Raw genomic sequence first — 14963 nt, forward strand, 5'->3', positions numbered from 1 at the left:
CCCTGGGATCAAGACCCAAGTCGAAGGCAAAAGCTTAACTGACTGAGCCACCTAGGCGTCCCTAACTAGTATTAAAAAAAAAAAAAAAAGAAAAGAAAGAAAAAAAAAAAAAAAAAGAAAAGATTTTTTAATTCACTTTAGAGAGAAGGCGAGCATGCTCAAGCAGGGAGAGGGGGAAAAGGGAGAAAAAGAATCTGAAGCAGACTCTGCACTGAGTGCGGAGCCCAAGGCGGGGCTCAATCCCACAACCACGAGATCATGACCTGAGCTAAAACCAAGGGTCGGATGTCCAACCAACTATGCCACCCAGGTGCCCCACACGACAAGTATTTTTTAAAAACAAAATTGAGATAATAACATAGTAATTTAATGATAAAATTCTTTTCCATTAGTCACATGGCTTCTTTTCCACAAGTGTGTTGTGCCATCATTCTCTCATAGTAGGTTTTTGCTTTATTTCCTAAGTTGTTTTTTCCTTCCTTCCTTCCTTCCTTCCTTCCTTTCTTTCTTTATTTCTTCCTTTATTTCCTAAGTAGTTTCCTAAGTATTTCCCCAACCACAATGCAATTCTACTCCAAACCCCACACAAGTTAGACAAGTAAAGCATCTTCAGACAAAGCAGAGGTCTGGGTCCCTGGTACCAGCTCAGTGTTCTCCAAACCCTTGGGAACCACCACCACATAACCGAAGGACTACGGAACACAGTGTCAAAGCCACAGCTACTACCTTGAACTGCCCTGAACAGTATGTACAAGCTGCTCTCTACTCTAATATTCAGATGGGCAACAGATCTGGGGACATTTCTTCTATTTCTTACTAAGAGCCGAAGGAAAGCACAGACACACAGACACGGATACATCGAGACTCCTCCTTCCTTCCTACTTTCATACCAGGCACTGTATGTTTGAGGCTAAAAATTCAGGACCGGTTCCCTTTACCTGGGGCAGTGGATCTCACTGGGGGGGTCTTCCTCTTGGCCAAGAAGTTTCTTAGCTGTGCTTGTTTCACGGGGGACAGTTTAGCTGCAAGAAATTCATGAACCCATAAATGCTTAAGACTTGGTTTTTAAGAAGTCAACAGAAGACAATGCAGAGAGTTAAAGAATGAGAAGAATGTGTTTACCTGGCACTCTGGACAAAGGCTTGGTGTGAGATTCTATGGTGGTTTTCAACAAAGCATTACGGAGACTTTCGAGGTCACTGTCAAAACTAAAAGACGATTGTGTTACATACAAACCAACTATGACCTGAGAAATCTCCCCAAATATAAATGCCAGAAAGCCTCCCCAATACGGTAACAGGAAATCTGACCAATAAATCAACATAATCCAATCCAAAAGGAAAGAGATTACAACCTCAATACCCGCCCCCTCCCCCCACCAGGGCAAACACAGCACTAACTGCGCTATAGCACAAAGGGCAGTTAGAATGTACACATTTGGCCTAAAGGCAGAAACATAACAACATCCCAGTAACTTCAGGAGTAAACTGTCTAACTGCCAGGTCTGAAAGTTTTTGCTCAAAATGAGAAGTCAGAGCTTCTAGACACGTTAGTCAACCTAATTCTACCAGTTAATTTTCAAAACAACGACACTATTTACATAGAATCTGCCATCATCTACTGGCACCTGTCTCATGTGGCATGCTCAATTTCACTCTCCAACAATCCCAAAGCAGGTACTGTCACTCCCATTTTATGGGCAAAGCAACAAAGGCTCAGAGAGGGTGAAGGACCTGACCAGGATCACACAAGTGAGAGCAGAGTCACTTTCAAACCCACATCCGAAATACTCTACAGCTTCTGCACATGACTCCCAAACAGCTAGCTGTTCCTTCAACCACATCCATGGAGTGCCAGCGGCCCAGATAGCCCCATTCCCCTGCACACCCTTGAGTGCTGCTCTGGGAGCTGACATCCGAGGGCAGGCTCCACTGGGAGGTTTGGTTATAGAGACGGAGCTGCTGGAGACTGTCCACCAGGTGATTCAACCTCTTCCTCTGCTGGTTGATGATTTCCCGGTTATTGGCTAGCGTGTTAAACAGTGTCTCTCGCTCTGGCACAAGCAAGCGCCTGTTGACAACAAGGAAGAAAGAATTCAACATGAACAGTTCAAGTACCACAACAATAACAGTGAAAGAATAAATCCGAGAACCCCCGGTGGCCAGGCAGCGTAGGGAAATTAACCAGAACATAAAAAGGGGACGAAAGCTTTACAAGGATAATACAGAATGAGGAAGGAGAAGCTTAGGGGAAGCAGGCCAGACCTGTAGCGAAGGACAGAATCATCAGACAACCTCACAGAGGTTCCGGGGAAGAAAAGGGTGGGAAACAGAGTAAAAAATGGGAAGGGGCAGGGAATGCTTTCAGCTATATACTTAGGGTTTGGCTATTTTCCTGCATGTCAATTACACCAAGAAAAAAAAGCCCTGGGGTCCACTAGAGTTCTGTGGGCATCAGTCACTTCCTCAGGGTGAAAGTGAAACACTGGGCTAGGGGTGCCTTGGGTGGCTCAGTGGGTTAAGGCCTCTGCCTTTGGCTCCGGTCGTGATCCCGGGGTCCTGGGATAGAGCCCATCATCGGGCTCTCTGCTCAGCGGGGAGCCTGCTTCTCCTTATCTCTGCCTGCCTCTCTGCCTGTAAAATAAATAAATAAAATCTTAAAAAAAAAAAAAAAAGAAACGAAACGAAACACTGGGCTAAGCTCTCAGTTTAGCACCAGGGAGGTACCCCACCTGAAAGATCTAAAACAAGAGGAACAATAGTCCCTTTCTTTCTGGTGACAGTTCAACATAAATTTTTAAAATGGCATTTCAGTAGGATACAAGGTAGTATTTAGATGGACTTGAAAGCAGAGATGCACTAGAAAAGTACAGATTTACAAACTTAAACTCTGCAGAAAAGGAACTTTAAAAAAACAAACACGTGAGGCAAAGAATACATGGTTATCCTAAAGGGGAAGAAAGTCCGGTTTCTCTGTTAGCATCATACATTAAGAAGCTAACCTATCATTTAGCAGAGAGAAATCCTTCTATCATGAAGAACAGAAGGCCCCTACTGTCAGGTCAAGCCATGCCCTCCCATACACTTGAACATGAATTTAGACCAGTGCAGTGAGCTGTGACAGCTCTAATGGGGCCCAACTGCCCAGGGGACAAGTGCCCAGGTCACAGACTGCTCCCCCTGACCAGCGTCTGCAGCATCGATGCTCACCTCTACCTTCCCCTACCTATACTCCAAACTGAGGCACACAAGGCAGGTACAATGCCTTCCTCCGTGTTGTACAATATGACATATTAAGTTCTGTTTGCTGAATTTTAAGCACATTCTAGCCCAGCCCCTGACATCACGCACAGCTCGTCCCACTTACAAGTTCTGTGATCCCACAGAACAGCAAGTAAACAGATCATTTCCCGGTTTGTTTCCTTACAGGGCTAATCACACTACTCAAGTGTAGGTGTTTCGGGAGCCAAGCATTCTGAGGGCTGATCTGTTTCTCCGCTTTCCTGTGGGCACCTTCACTGTTCTCACGGTGTACCACGTGCAATCACCTTCAGGAAAACAGATGGCATACGACCACAGCAGCACAAGGTTTTCCTGTGCCTTTCTTCCCCTCTTCCTTCTAAGTCTTCCACACTAATTAGGAAAGTTTTCTCAACAAGAAGATTTGGAATATACAGAAAAGTATAAAAGAAAAATTCCTCTTAACTGCATCTCACAGATATAATTGAATATTGTGACAGATTTATTTCTAGCTTGTTTTCTACATTTAGATCTCCAAACCGAGATCATCCAGTGTAACTTTTGTCTTACCTCGTCCATATTTTGGGGGAAAAACATTCAGTGGTTACACAGTATTCCCCATTAAGGAAAAAATGTGCCTGGACTTATTCTGCCACCCCTCTAACTTCTAATATTAAGTTAAATCCAATTTTTCACTGTCATAAACTGTACTGTGATATAAATTCTTTTATGTAAACTGCTGCAGATGTGGCTATTACTTCTGTAGAACAAACTTCCAGAAATATAGTGGCTGGGTCAAAGAGAATGAACAACTGCAGGGCTTTAATCAGTGCCCTTAAGTTATCTGTTCAAAAGGCTATAGCAGTGTCTCCTGCAACCCACAGTGGATGAGAGACCTCGCTCACTTTTGTTTTTTCTTTTGTTCCAGATGCCGATCCCATTCCAAGTCTAGCACATCGTTCACATCCTGGACAGCAAATTTCACATACTGATGAAGGCGCCGAATTTCCTATAAGAAAAAAAATGAGAAAGCAAATGATTAGTTTTCTAGTAGCCTGGAGGAGGGATCAAAACAATCAAAATAATTTTGTAAGATTTTTCTACTGAGCACCGTAGCGAACAAAGAAAACACAAGAGCAGAACCTTTAATATAATCATTAGAATGTCATAATTAAAACAAAACAACAGAACTCAATCTTTCTAAGTGAGACAGAGGAGTGGTCACAAAGCACAGGGAAGCAGGCCGGGTGTGCCGGCCTGGGGCTCCAGGGGAAATGCTGTCGCACATTCTCATTTGTCAGTGCCTATTAAAGCAACTCAACATGCTCCAGGAATTTTCCACTGCACTCTGCTGCTCCAACAGCACACCCATTGGGCTTTTGCTATCCTACCCATGAAATTGACTATAATACAGACAAAATGATCCTAAAAAGTGCTGAAACTAATTCTGCATCTATCCATTCATAGCATGTGACACAGAAGTCTTCTTACCAGGTGAGAAAAACTCACCTCTTCTCAAAGAACAGTGTCAGCACTAGGCACGGAACTGACCATTCAATGAAATTCACATCTATTTTATTGGAGGCCTGCAGTAATTCCCAGGCCGGTGTTAACCTTCGTGGTTACACAACCTGACTCTCGAAAATTAAAAGTGCAATAAAGACGAAGCATTCCATTAAACACGCATACAGAGAGGACGATGTGCCATACGCTATGAATAAGTTTTTACACTTGTACAAAGTTCTTCCCGTGTTTAACTGGACTTTTGAAACTACTCTGGGCTAAGGGTATACGCCCAAGTGAAAAAGAGCAAATTGTTCTTTAGAAAGAGCCAACCCGATTCCAGGAAGCAGCAGTAACCTTAGCTCTAAGTATAAATTTCAGCTCCCTACTCCATGGCTGCAGGGAGGCCCTGTCCTTTGAGCACAAGTGCCACCGGGCCTTGTGCGTTCGAGAGCCCTGCTGCTCCTGAGTGCCCCCCACCTCCATCTACCTGAAAAGCCAACTTCTCTTATGCGGCCTGTCACAGGCACTTCTCTGTGGCTTAGCTGCTCCCTCATCGGCACCGCCACAGCAACTGATCCCACATTCATAGATTCCCTTTTCCACGGCCACTTATCCACCTGGGTCAGCACGGCACGGTGGTGAGGAGCCCAGGCTCCGAGCCAGACTCAGGCTCTAGCATTTACTCACGGGGACACCTGTGCCGTTCCAACATCTGCCTCCTTATCCGTCTTTTGTACGTGGTATGTGCTCGATAAATGCTAGCGGTTATTATCTTAGTTTTGTGACAAAAGAAAAGCATTTCCTTTTGAATGGGGCAAGTGTCCCCCCAAAGCTACATGCTTTTCTTTTGCTCTGGACACAGAGCAAGAGGTAAAACGCACAAAGGGACGAAGTGTTTGGAGATGCAATGAGGAGGCAGTCGTCTGCTGAGTGGCAGGTAGGGCGCCCGCTCGCTTGCTACGACAGTAAGCACTCACAGCCTTCAAGGACTGAGAGACACAGCGGGGGTTCCTCAGACTCTCTTCCTACCAGCGGTCAAGTTGCCCGGGATGGGATGGAGATGGCAGGAAGTGCCGAGTCTGCAGTCTCAAACCTCCCAAGGCGGGAAGGCATCCATCACACTCTCAGACCGCACATCCTAGGGGAGAAGCTCAGAGGCACCCTTTCCTACCAGGACTCGGGCAAACGCAGAGAGAGGAGGTGACCCCGTGAAAGCTTGTGATGAAACAATTTTCCATAAACTGAAAGATGGAAACGAAAACCAGATTTTGCTATAACAGAGAATAAGAATTATTATAAATGAATGAGAGAAGTAACTTTGCTGAGGTCTGGTGTACAGAAAAGAGCCCACGAAGCCCAGTTAGAGCTTTCTAACTGTTCACGCTTACTAAAACATCACCATTGTGGTCAAGCTCCTGAGACCATAGGGCCCAACTTCCGTAACTGCATAGAGTAAGATCAGTGACTCTCATCTTGCGGTGCAGCTGAAGTCTAGAAATACAGTGGAAAACACACCCAGCACCGTACTTAGCACTCAATGAGCAACTGCAACATGAAATCTTATTATTCATGATTTGATTTTTAAATATATTTTTTTCAATGGTATGCTTTCCACCAAGCTTACCACTGAATCAAGAATTCTAATGCCAGTTTTAATTCTGTAAAACATGAAGTGGAAAAGTGCTCTTTTCTTTGTCACAACCAAGGACATCTATGGAAAGCAGGCAAATTATTCACAGAAAATCAACAACATCCGAAGGGCAGGCCCCTGATTTAAGACCTCACAAGGGAGAATGACTTGCAGGAGTTGGTTTTAAACCTCTCACTTGGGCTGGATCCTCCTACCTGGAGCTGGGCTTCACTCTTGGGGTCCAGGGGTCTCTTATAGAGCAAGTGCAGATACCCAGAGTCGCAATCCCTCTCGTTTTGTTCCCTGGCTTCTTCCACACCAGCAAAGCCCTCAAGTAAAGTTGTTTTCAGGGTACTGATGTCTCCATGGAGAGACTAGAAAAGATACAAGGGCCATACTGAGACAAAGTGTTTGTTTCCGAGAAACAAACCTTTCCGTCTGGATCAAGGGCAACTACTTGGTGTTTCTCCAATAGCTTACATGATGCACCTGTGAGTCTACAAAAAGAAAGTCAGTATTTGAAAAGAAAAATACAAACATTCACTTTCTGAAGTTTTTTTTTTTTCTTCCTCACTGAAAAACCACATATTCCACTGACCAGAAACTCAAAGAGTAAGAAAAGCTACTGGTTTTTCCTACAGTCCCACTACCCGAAGACAATCACTGCCGACAGCCTGGAGAACTGGTCTCTTTCCAGGGACAGTTTTCAGAGCAGGGCTCTGGAGGCAGACGGTCAGGGACTGGCACATGGTAACTGGGTAGCTTTGGGCCAATGCTTTCACCTGTCTATACTGCAGCTTCCTAACTTGCAAGAGAGAGCAATAGCACCTACCAAACAGGATGGTCTGAGGAGTCTGCAAGATAACACGGTGCCTGGCACACGGTAAGCAGTAGTAACAGTAACACAGTAAATACCATTAACAATAAATACATGGTATTTTTATACCATATACGCTCTTAAACCTAACCCTTTACCATAATCTAATAATTTATTATAAACTATGGTCAATTTTCAAATATACCTAAACTAGTAACTGTAAGAGACTTTTATAGAGTGGCTGGTATGGGTCAGTGGGATAGAAACTATAATTAGTCCATGTTCTGTATGAAAAAACGAAAACCTAGAGTAGCTACATTAACTTGCCTAAAGTCACATAATTTGTTAAGTGCTGAAGACAGGATCTGAACTTGGGCATTCCTAGGTAAACTACTCATCCTTCTTAAAAAAACAACACTGGAGCCCCTGAAGAATGGAGTGCTGGGGGAGCGACTTTGAAAGCACAATTCAAATCAGGAAGAACATCACAAGCCCAGACCTCCGTGGTCTCCTTGATCTCTAAGAGAAAGGTGTGCAGGTCATCGGACTCCATCCGCAGCATCTTCATCTCCTCCAAATTACCCACTTGGAAACAGGCTTTGGAAGTCCGGGCTTTCAGTTCTCCCAACTCCTTCTGAAAGTGCGCGATCTACAGGAGCCAGAAAAGAGGAAGGGCTGAACTCACAGCTCCCAGGCCCTCACAGCACGAGGCCCCAGGGTGCACTATGGCCAAATGCCAGAACAAAACAGTCATGCACAGGTATGCACTCAGAGTCACTCCAGTCTCATGGTCAGGGCTACTTCTGGAAAAAATCTGCAGGAAGGACTTTACCTCCTCCCCGATTCCAGCCATCACGGGATCTGACTCTTTCCACTGGTGTCCCTGCTTCTCTGCAACAGGAGGCTGAAGTGATTTCGCCTGCAATGGAAAGCACAAGGTTGACAGACACACCCCCAGCCCGTGTTGAAGCAGCAGCTTCACAATACAGTCACTGCTCCCTCGCTCCTTCTTTCGAACCCACACTGAGCGAGTACCTACTTGCTGTAAGGCATGTTCTAGACGGTGGAGAGAGGCGAACAGGACAAAATAGGTCTCTGCTCTGCTGGTCCTTACCTTCTACCAACACTAAGCTGTAAACCAGCCAGATCATTTTAGCTGCGGACAGTGACAGGACAAAAGTAAACAGGAACCTAAGAAGAGAAAGGGGGCACGAGTGGAGAGGAGGGGGCCTGGAAAACCCTCACTGAGCACAGTCACTGAACTGAGTCCTGAGATAAAGCAGAAAGCTACAGAAAGTTCTAGGGGAAGCACCTGCCAGGCAGCAAGAAGAGCAGGTGGAGAACGCGAGGCAGGAAAGAGCTCCGGCACGGTGGGGGCCGAGAGAGAGAGGAGACGTGGGCCGGGAAAGTCAGGGAGGGAAAGGGCTGGGCAGGTCGTGTACGACTAAACTAAGGAGTCTGGGTATGTTTCTAAGGGTGCTGGAAAACTACTGTTGGAGCTCTGGGAGACTTTGTTCTTTGATTTAGGATTTTAAAAGATCTCTCTTGCTGCTAAATCAAGCAGAGATGTCAGTGAGAGGGAGAAGAAAGAGGGAAACCAGGCAGGAGGGTAACGAGGCAAGAGATGACAATGGTCTGAAATATGACGTCCACGGGGACAACGGCTGTGGGTTCATGCCACACACATGACACATCAGCGTACAGCTGACAAGATCTTCTGCTAGTAAGGATTAGGGGGAGCTTCTGTTAAGTAGCGGGATCCAGAATGCCTTCTGGGTTTGGGGCTTGAGCATACTACCTGGAACAGGTTCTTAAGGAGACAGAAATCAAGAGTTCTGCTGTAGAGACATTGTAACTTGAGATGGCTTTTAGATTATTTGATACCTACAGCAATTACCATATAGAGGATTTGTAGACTGCATAAGCAACCATTAAAACAGCAAACACTGAGGGCATCTGGGTGGCTCAGTGGGTTAAGCCTCTGCCTTTGGCTCAGGTCATGATCTCAGGGTCCTGGGATTGAGCCCCATATCAGGCTCTCTGCTCAGCGGGGAGCCTCCTTCCCCCTCTCTGCCTGCCTCTCTGCCTGCTTGTGATCTCTCTCTCTCTCTCTCTATTAAATAACTAAATAAAATCTTTAAAAAAAAAATGAAAAACAAAAAACAGCAAACATTGATCTAACAAATACCATGTGTTGTGCACCAAGCCAAAAGCTAGACCTGTAAGCTGGGTATTTACTGTGTGCCCTGCGGGGTCCATGCTGAGGGCAGGAATAAGGTCAATTGGCAAAGAGAAGGAAAAACCATGACTCTGGTCTCCAGGGCACACAAATCAAGTGGGAAAGTGACATAAAACTCTCCTAAAGTTAAATCGTAGTAATAAACTGAGATGATAAATTGTAAATCTAAATATGAAAAGAAAATAACAAAGCTTTTAGAAAAACACAGGAATATATCTTTTTGACCCCTTGGAACCAGAAATAATTTCTAAAACAGAATACAAAAAGCACTCATCATAAAAGAAAAGGTGGTATACTGAACTATATTAAAAACTTGCCACCAGGGGCTCCTGGGTGGCTCAGTGGGTTAAAGCCTCTGCCTCTGGCTCAGGTCTTGATCGCAGCGTCCTGGGATCGAGCCCAGCATCGGGCTCTCTACTCAGCAGGGAGCCTGCTTCCTCCTCTCTCTCTGCCTGCCTCTCTGCCTACTTGTGATCTCTGTCGGATAAATAAATAAAATCTTAAAAAAAAAAACAAAAAAAAAAACCTTGCCACCAAAAGACACCACGAGCAGAATGAAAAAGCAATTCACAGAGAAAGTATTTGTAGTACAAGGAACTCTGACAGAAATCTGTAAGAAGACAGAAAACCACATAGAAAAAAAGATTAAAGACTTGAGAACAGACACCTCATTAAAGAAGATAGTCAAATGGCCAAAATCACATGGAAAAAAGGTTGAATTTAGTGGTCACCAGGGAAATACTAATTAAAACTGCAAAATATAACAATAAGAAATGAAAAATCGCAGGACCAATGAGGATATGGAACAGCTGACTCTCTTATATTCCCGGTGGGCATTTACTGAAAAGAAATATACACGTGTATCCTGTGGCCCAGCAATTCCACTCCTCAGCAGACACCCAACAGAAATGCATATATATGTTCACCCCCAGACCTTGACCTCAACTAGCATGCTCACAACAATGCTATTCGCAGTAACTTCAACCTGGAAGCTCTTCAGATGTCTGTCAGGTAGGATAAATACTTGTCGTATAGCCACCCCATGAATTCCACACGGCCACAATGATACGGATCAATCTCACGAACATAATGTTGAGCCAAACTGCCTGATACAAGAAAACACCATGTGATTCCATTTTAGAGAAGGTATGAACTGGCCAAACTAAGCTCCGCTGTCAGAAATCATAGCAGGGGGCCTACTTCGGCAAGGGGAATAATTAAAAAGGGCACATGTAAGGGAGAATTCTGGGGTCCTGGTAATGGTGCCATTTCCTTTTTTTCCTTTTTCTTTCTTTCTTTCTTTTTTTTTTTTTTTTTTTAAAGATTTTACTTATTTATTTGACAGAGAAAGATCACAAGTAGGCAAAGAGGCAGACAGAGAGAGATGGGGGTGGGGGCGGGAAGCAGGCCCCTGCTGAGCAGACAGCCCAATGCTGGGCTCAATCCCAGGACCCTGAGATCATGACCTGAGCTGAAGGCAGAGGCTTAACCCACTGAGCCACCCAGGCGCCCCATAATGTGCTATTTCTTGATCTGAGGTGAGTGTTGTTACCAAGGCGTATTCAGCTGCTACACGGAAATACTTTTTTACCCATGTGTATTACATGCCAATAAAAAAGTTAAGTAAAATAAACTGAAATGTTATGGATAAACTGAGATGTTATGGAAAGCACAGAAGACGGAACTGGATAGATTTCTCAGTTATTTTGGGAATGAGAGGGAAAAAAACAGGCCCTACAGTCTTTTCAGAGAGAGAGAGAGAGAGAGAATACACCAAAGTCATCAGCACAGCACAACAAGCTCAGGAACCAGCAGAGAAAACAGCGCTAAGACTCTGGGGCTGAGAGAAATGGCATTTAGGAGCAAACATTACAAACGTTCCAAGCTCCGACTTCAGTAACTCCCACCATATAGCTCGAAGTACTATTTCAAAGGCATAAATTCTAAACCACGAAAACCTACTTTAAAAAGAGCACGCATGATGGGACAGTAGATGAACACACACCACGATAAGCCGGGTTTGAACATACCTGGGGAGAGCCTGACTTGGCCAGTGGAGGGGTTATCCTGGGTGACTTCTGCACCATGGAGGGCATGGGGCCTGGGCTGCCCTGAGTAGACCGCCCTGCTGGAATAAGAGGTCAGTGAAAACAGAGAGCATTTCTTGCCTCCCAGCACAGGTGTCCTTCCCTCAAATCTAAAAAAGCAAGCGTCTCGGTGTCCCTGGCCTCCCTTCCATGATTTATGTTACCAAGAGCAGCATCCAGCTTGTCAGGACTGATCCAAGATCATGAAAAAACACAAAATACATTTTTAGATGTGAAACTCTATTTTATAAAGCAGATAAAACTGGAAAGTCTCTGATAGTAGCAGGTACGTGCATTTTTGTGCAGGCCCCAGAGGCTGGCCATTCGGCCCATCCTTACTCCCCAGAGACTCCTATTGCACATCTGGAAACTGGGTACAACGTGCAAATAATCCCATTACCTTGTAAGAACTCACATGATCTTCAGGACCCTCCTGGAAGCTTCTAGAAAAAGGCTTGCTTTTTTTGCACATTAGAATCACCTAGGGAGCTTTTAAAAAAACAACTATACCAGAAACTCATACCCAAACCTCACCTCCAGAGAGCCTGATTGACCTATTAGGGATAGGATACCCCAGGGAGTCTAGAATGCCACTGGATTTATAATCCAATAACCCAGGACCCTCCAAACCGTAAGAATTAAATAATGGCAATGGGGTGGGGGGTGGAGATCCTGGCAGTGAGCAGTGGAAATGGAGACCATGTATGCACATCACAGTTCAAGTTTCCTCTCCTATACTGAAAACAGATATGAAAAGACTAAGGCAAGACTTCCCAAACTACTGGCCTGACCTCTCCACGAATGTCAATGCTGAGAAAGATGAGAATGGCAAAGGAATATTTGACACTGAGACTAAAGAGAAAAAACTGGAATAGAATATGTGGTCCTTGACTGGAGGGAAAAAAACCAGAAAGAACATTATTGGGACAACCGTGCAAGTGTCAATATGGGCTACAGATTAGATTATGGTTAATTTCCTGAGTGTGAAAACATATCACGTAACCCTGTATTTAAGAGATATGTGCTTACGTGTTTAGGGGTGAAGTCTCTGTGATTAACTCTCAAATATTTTAATGAAAAAAAATGTATGCTAAGAAGACACAAAGCAAACGGTGCAGAATGTTACCAAGTGTTGTCTTGGCGGAGGGCACACTCATTGTTACATAGTTTACACAATCTTTCTGCAGGTATGAAAAAAGGCTGGGGACGTTTGCTCATAGAGCTATACTATGCACTTGGATCCAACTTGGTTATACGAACTATTTCCACTTATAATCATCATTTATTAGAGATTCACTCACAGTAGGGCTGAGTGTGAAAATCACAGTCAGCCATCAGAAGCAATAAGCCTATGAGTACTGCAGGCCTTCCCTCGTCTATGGAACTTTCCTAACTGTTCTATAACTGCCCTTCACGTAGGGCAGGCTGCACGTGAAGAAAGATGGCACCCAACAAGAGACTTCCTTTTGAATCATCAGGTACGCTTAGCTCCATGAGAAATGTCGGGAGAGCCAAGTGTGGCAGCACCCAGGCTGCGGCAATCCTCACAGCCGAGAATACCGAGAGCACGACTGTCAGAGCTCACCAGCATGAGACACAGGAAGCAAGAACAAATGGGTCTCATCTGACTACGGGGGCGAGGGTTCCTAACAACTGAAACACGCAGATGCAGGAACTCAGAGCTGAGCTCTGGAGCAGTTTGCTTAAAATCATACCTGATGCCGAGGGAGAGACCGAGGACTTTGACACGGAGCTGGGCGGTGCTGAGAGGGGCGTGGGGTGGCTGAGGGGTCCAGAAGTAGCCGGCTTGGTGGCAGAGGGGAACGGCAATGTCGCGGGCACACCCTGGGAGCTGATGGCAGGAGTGGAGGGAGCCATGGCAGTGAACCTGAAACGGCAGCCCGACTGCTTGAGGAGCGCCCGTGCTGAGGCCCCTTCACGCTGGTCGTGAACAATGCCACGGAGGGGACTTACTGCTCCTGTGCTTTTGCCTTCATGAGACAGAAACATTTAGCTATTTCTTACAAAAGGTGAACGCTGCCAAGGAAACATTTGATCTTATCTTCTGTATACTGAGGAGTAAACTACTCCATGAAAATAACGAGACCTAACATGAAGGAGAAGTGAAATTATGAAATATTTTTCTTTTATCAAGACAAGTGAAAAAAAAAAAAAGGAGGCGGGGGCTCCAATAAACTTACGGAGAGGCTAGCATTGTCCTTCTGCTGAGGAAATCACTGAGAACTCACTTCGGGGCGCTCACCCCTCTGGGGAGTGAGAAAGGCAGAGGGGAGCAGATCACCGTCTTTGGGATGTTCATGGTCATGGAAAGTTAAGTTTCACCTACAGAGCAAAAGCCTAGAAACAATCTAAACGTCCAGTGTGAGCTGACTGGCCAGGGACATTTCAGTGAGACTACAAAGTGGATTCCAGGCAGCCGTTAGAATGAGGTGGCTGTGTGACCATGGCAGCAGCGGGGATGACAGCCAGTACTGCCTCCGGGGCAAGGGGAGCCAGCAGAGGGGAGCGCGGGCAAGCTGGGATCGCTTCCCGCAGGCGTGCACGCTAGCGGGGAGAACTCGAGCAGCAGATAAAGTGGTAAAAAAAATGCGATCTGAGGGAGTCGGCAGGAGCCCCACAGGGAAGAAAGCGAGGACCATGTTATGGAGTCTGGACTGTCCTGGAATAGCACTGAAAGGCCCCTGAGGACCATCGGGCAGGAGAGTCACCTGATACAGGGACAACTTCACAGACCACCGTGGTGGCTATCACGAAGTGCCTCAGAGAGTAAAGGGGAAAAGGACCACAAGAGATTCATTCCCCTCCTAGGACATATATTCCTTATTGCTTCACTTTTTTAAAAATAAGGAATATCGGGGCACCTGGGTGGCTCAGTGGGTTAAGCCTCTGCCTTCGGCTCAGGTCATGATCTCAGGGTCCTGGGATCGAGTCCTGCATCGGGCTCTCTGCTCAGCAGGGAGCCTGCTTCCCTCTCTCTCTCTCTCTCTGCCTGCCTCTCTGCCTACTTGTGATCTCTCTCTGTCAAATAAAAAAAAAAAAAAAAAGGAATATCAGGTCGCCTGGATGGCTAAGCTGGTTGAGCATCTGACTCTTGATTTCAGCTCAGGTCATGATGTCGGGGTCATGGGATCGAGCCCCGCAGGGGGATCCGTGCTGGGCATGGAGCCTGTGTGGGATTCCCCCTCCCTCTGCACAGGTGCTCTCCCTCTCAAAGTAAATAAATAAATTAATTAAATAATGAGTAAAAATAAGGAGGATCTCCTACATTTTAAATCTAAAAAAGCAAAAACAAGCATATAAATATAAACCTCTTATGATTAAAAAAAATTCTAAGAAACTCTTCTGGACTCCAACCACTGATTAAACACAAACATTTTACGTTGTTTAAATTCTTACCACTTGCCATTATTACTTTGGAAGGCAG

General features: G+C 45.4%; 1 protein-coding gene across 5 annotated transcripts in view; it reads right to left on the bottom strand.

Moving 5' to 3' along the window:
• The window catches only part of NUP214 (nucleoporin 214), a 101967-nt gene that overhangs the window by 67808 nt on the left and 19196 nt on the right, over positions 1–14963 (bottom strand). For 2 of the 5 annotated variants that reach the window (XM_059410517.1, XM_059410515.1), the window contains exons 13-22: positions 14936–14950; positions 13234–13406; positions 11462–11559; positions 8025–8111; positions 7692–7841; positions 6591–6749; positions 4145–4248; positions 1888–2070; positions 1123–1208; positions 939–1022 (exon numbers count right to left, since the gene is read on the bottom strand). In XM_059410517.1, the coding sequence (XP_059266500.1) occupies positions 939–1022; positions 1123–1208; positions 1888–2070; positions 4145–4248; positions 6591–6749; positions 7692–7841; positions 8025–8111; positions 11462–11559; positions 13234–13406; positions 14936–14950 (1139 nt within the window). The remainder of the gene's footprint in view (positions 1–938; positions 1023–1122; positions 1209–1887; positions 2071–4144; positions 4249–6590; positions 6750–7691; positions 7842–8024; positions 8112–11461; positions 11560–13233; positions 13407–14935; positions 14951–14963) is intronic. The other 3 variants (XM_059410516.1, XM_059410519.1, XM_059410518.1) reach the window with 3 other exon arrangements.

This window comes from Mustela nigripes, chromosome 9 (genome assembly GCF_022355385.1).
Source record: "Mustela nigripes isolate SB6536 chromosome 9, MUSNIG.SB6536, whole genome shotgun sequence".
Taxonomy (NCBI): Eukaryota; Metazoa; Chordata; class Mammalia; order Carnivora; family Mustelidae; genus Mustela; species Mustela nigripes.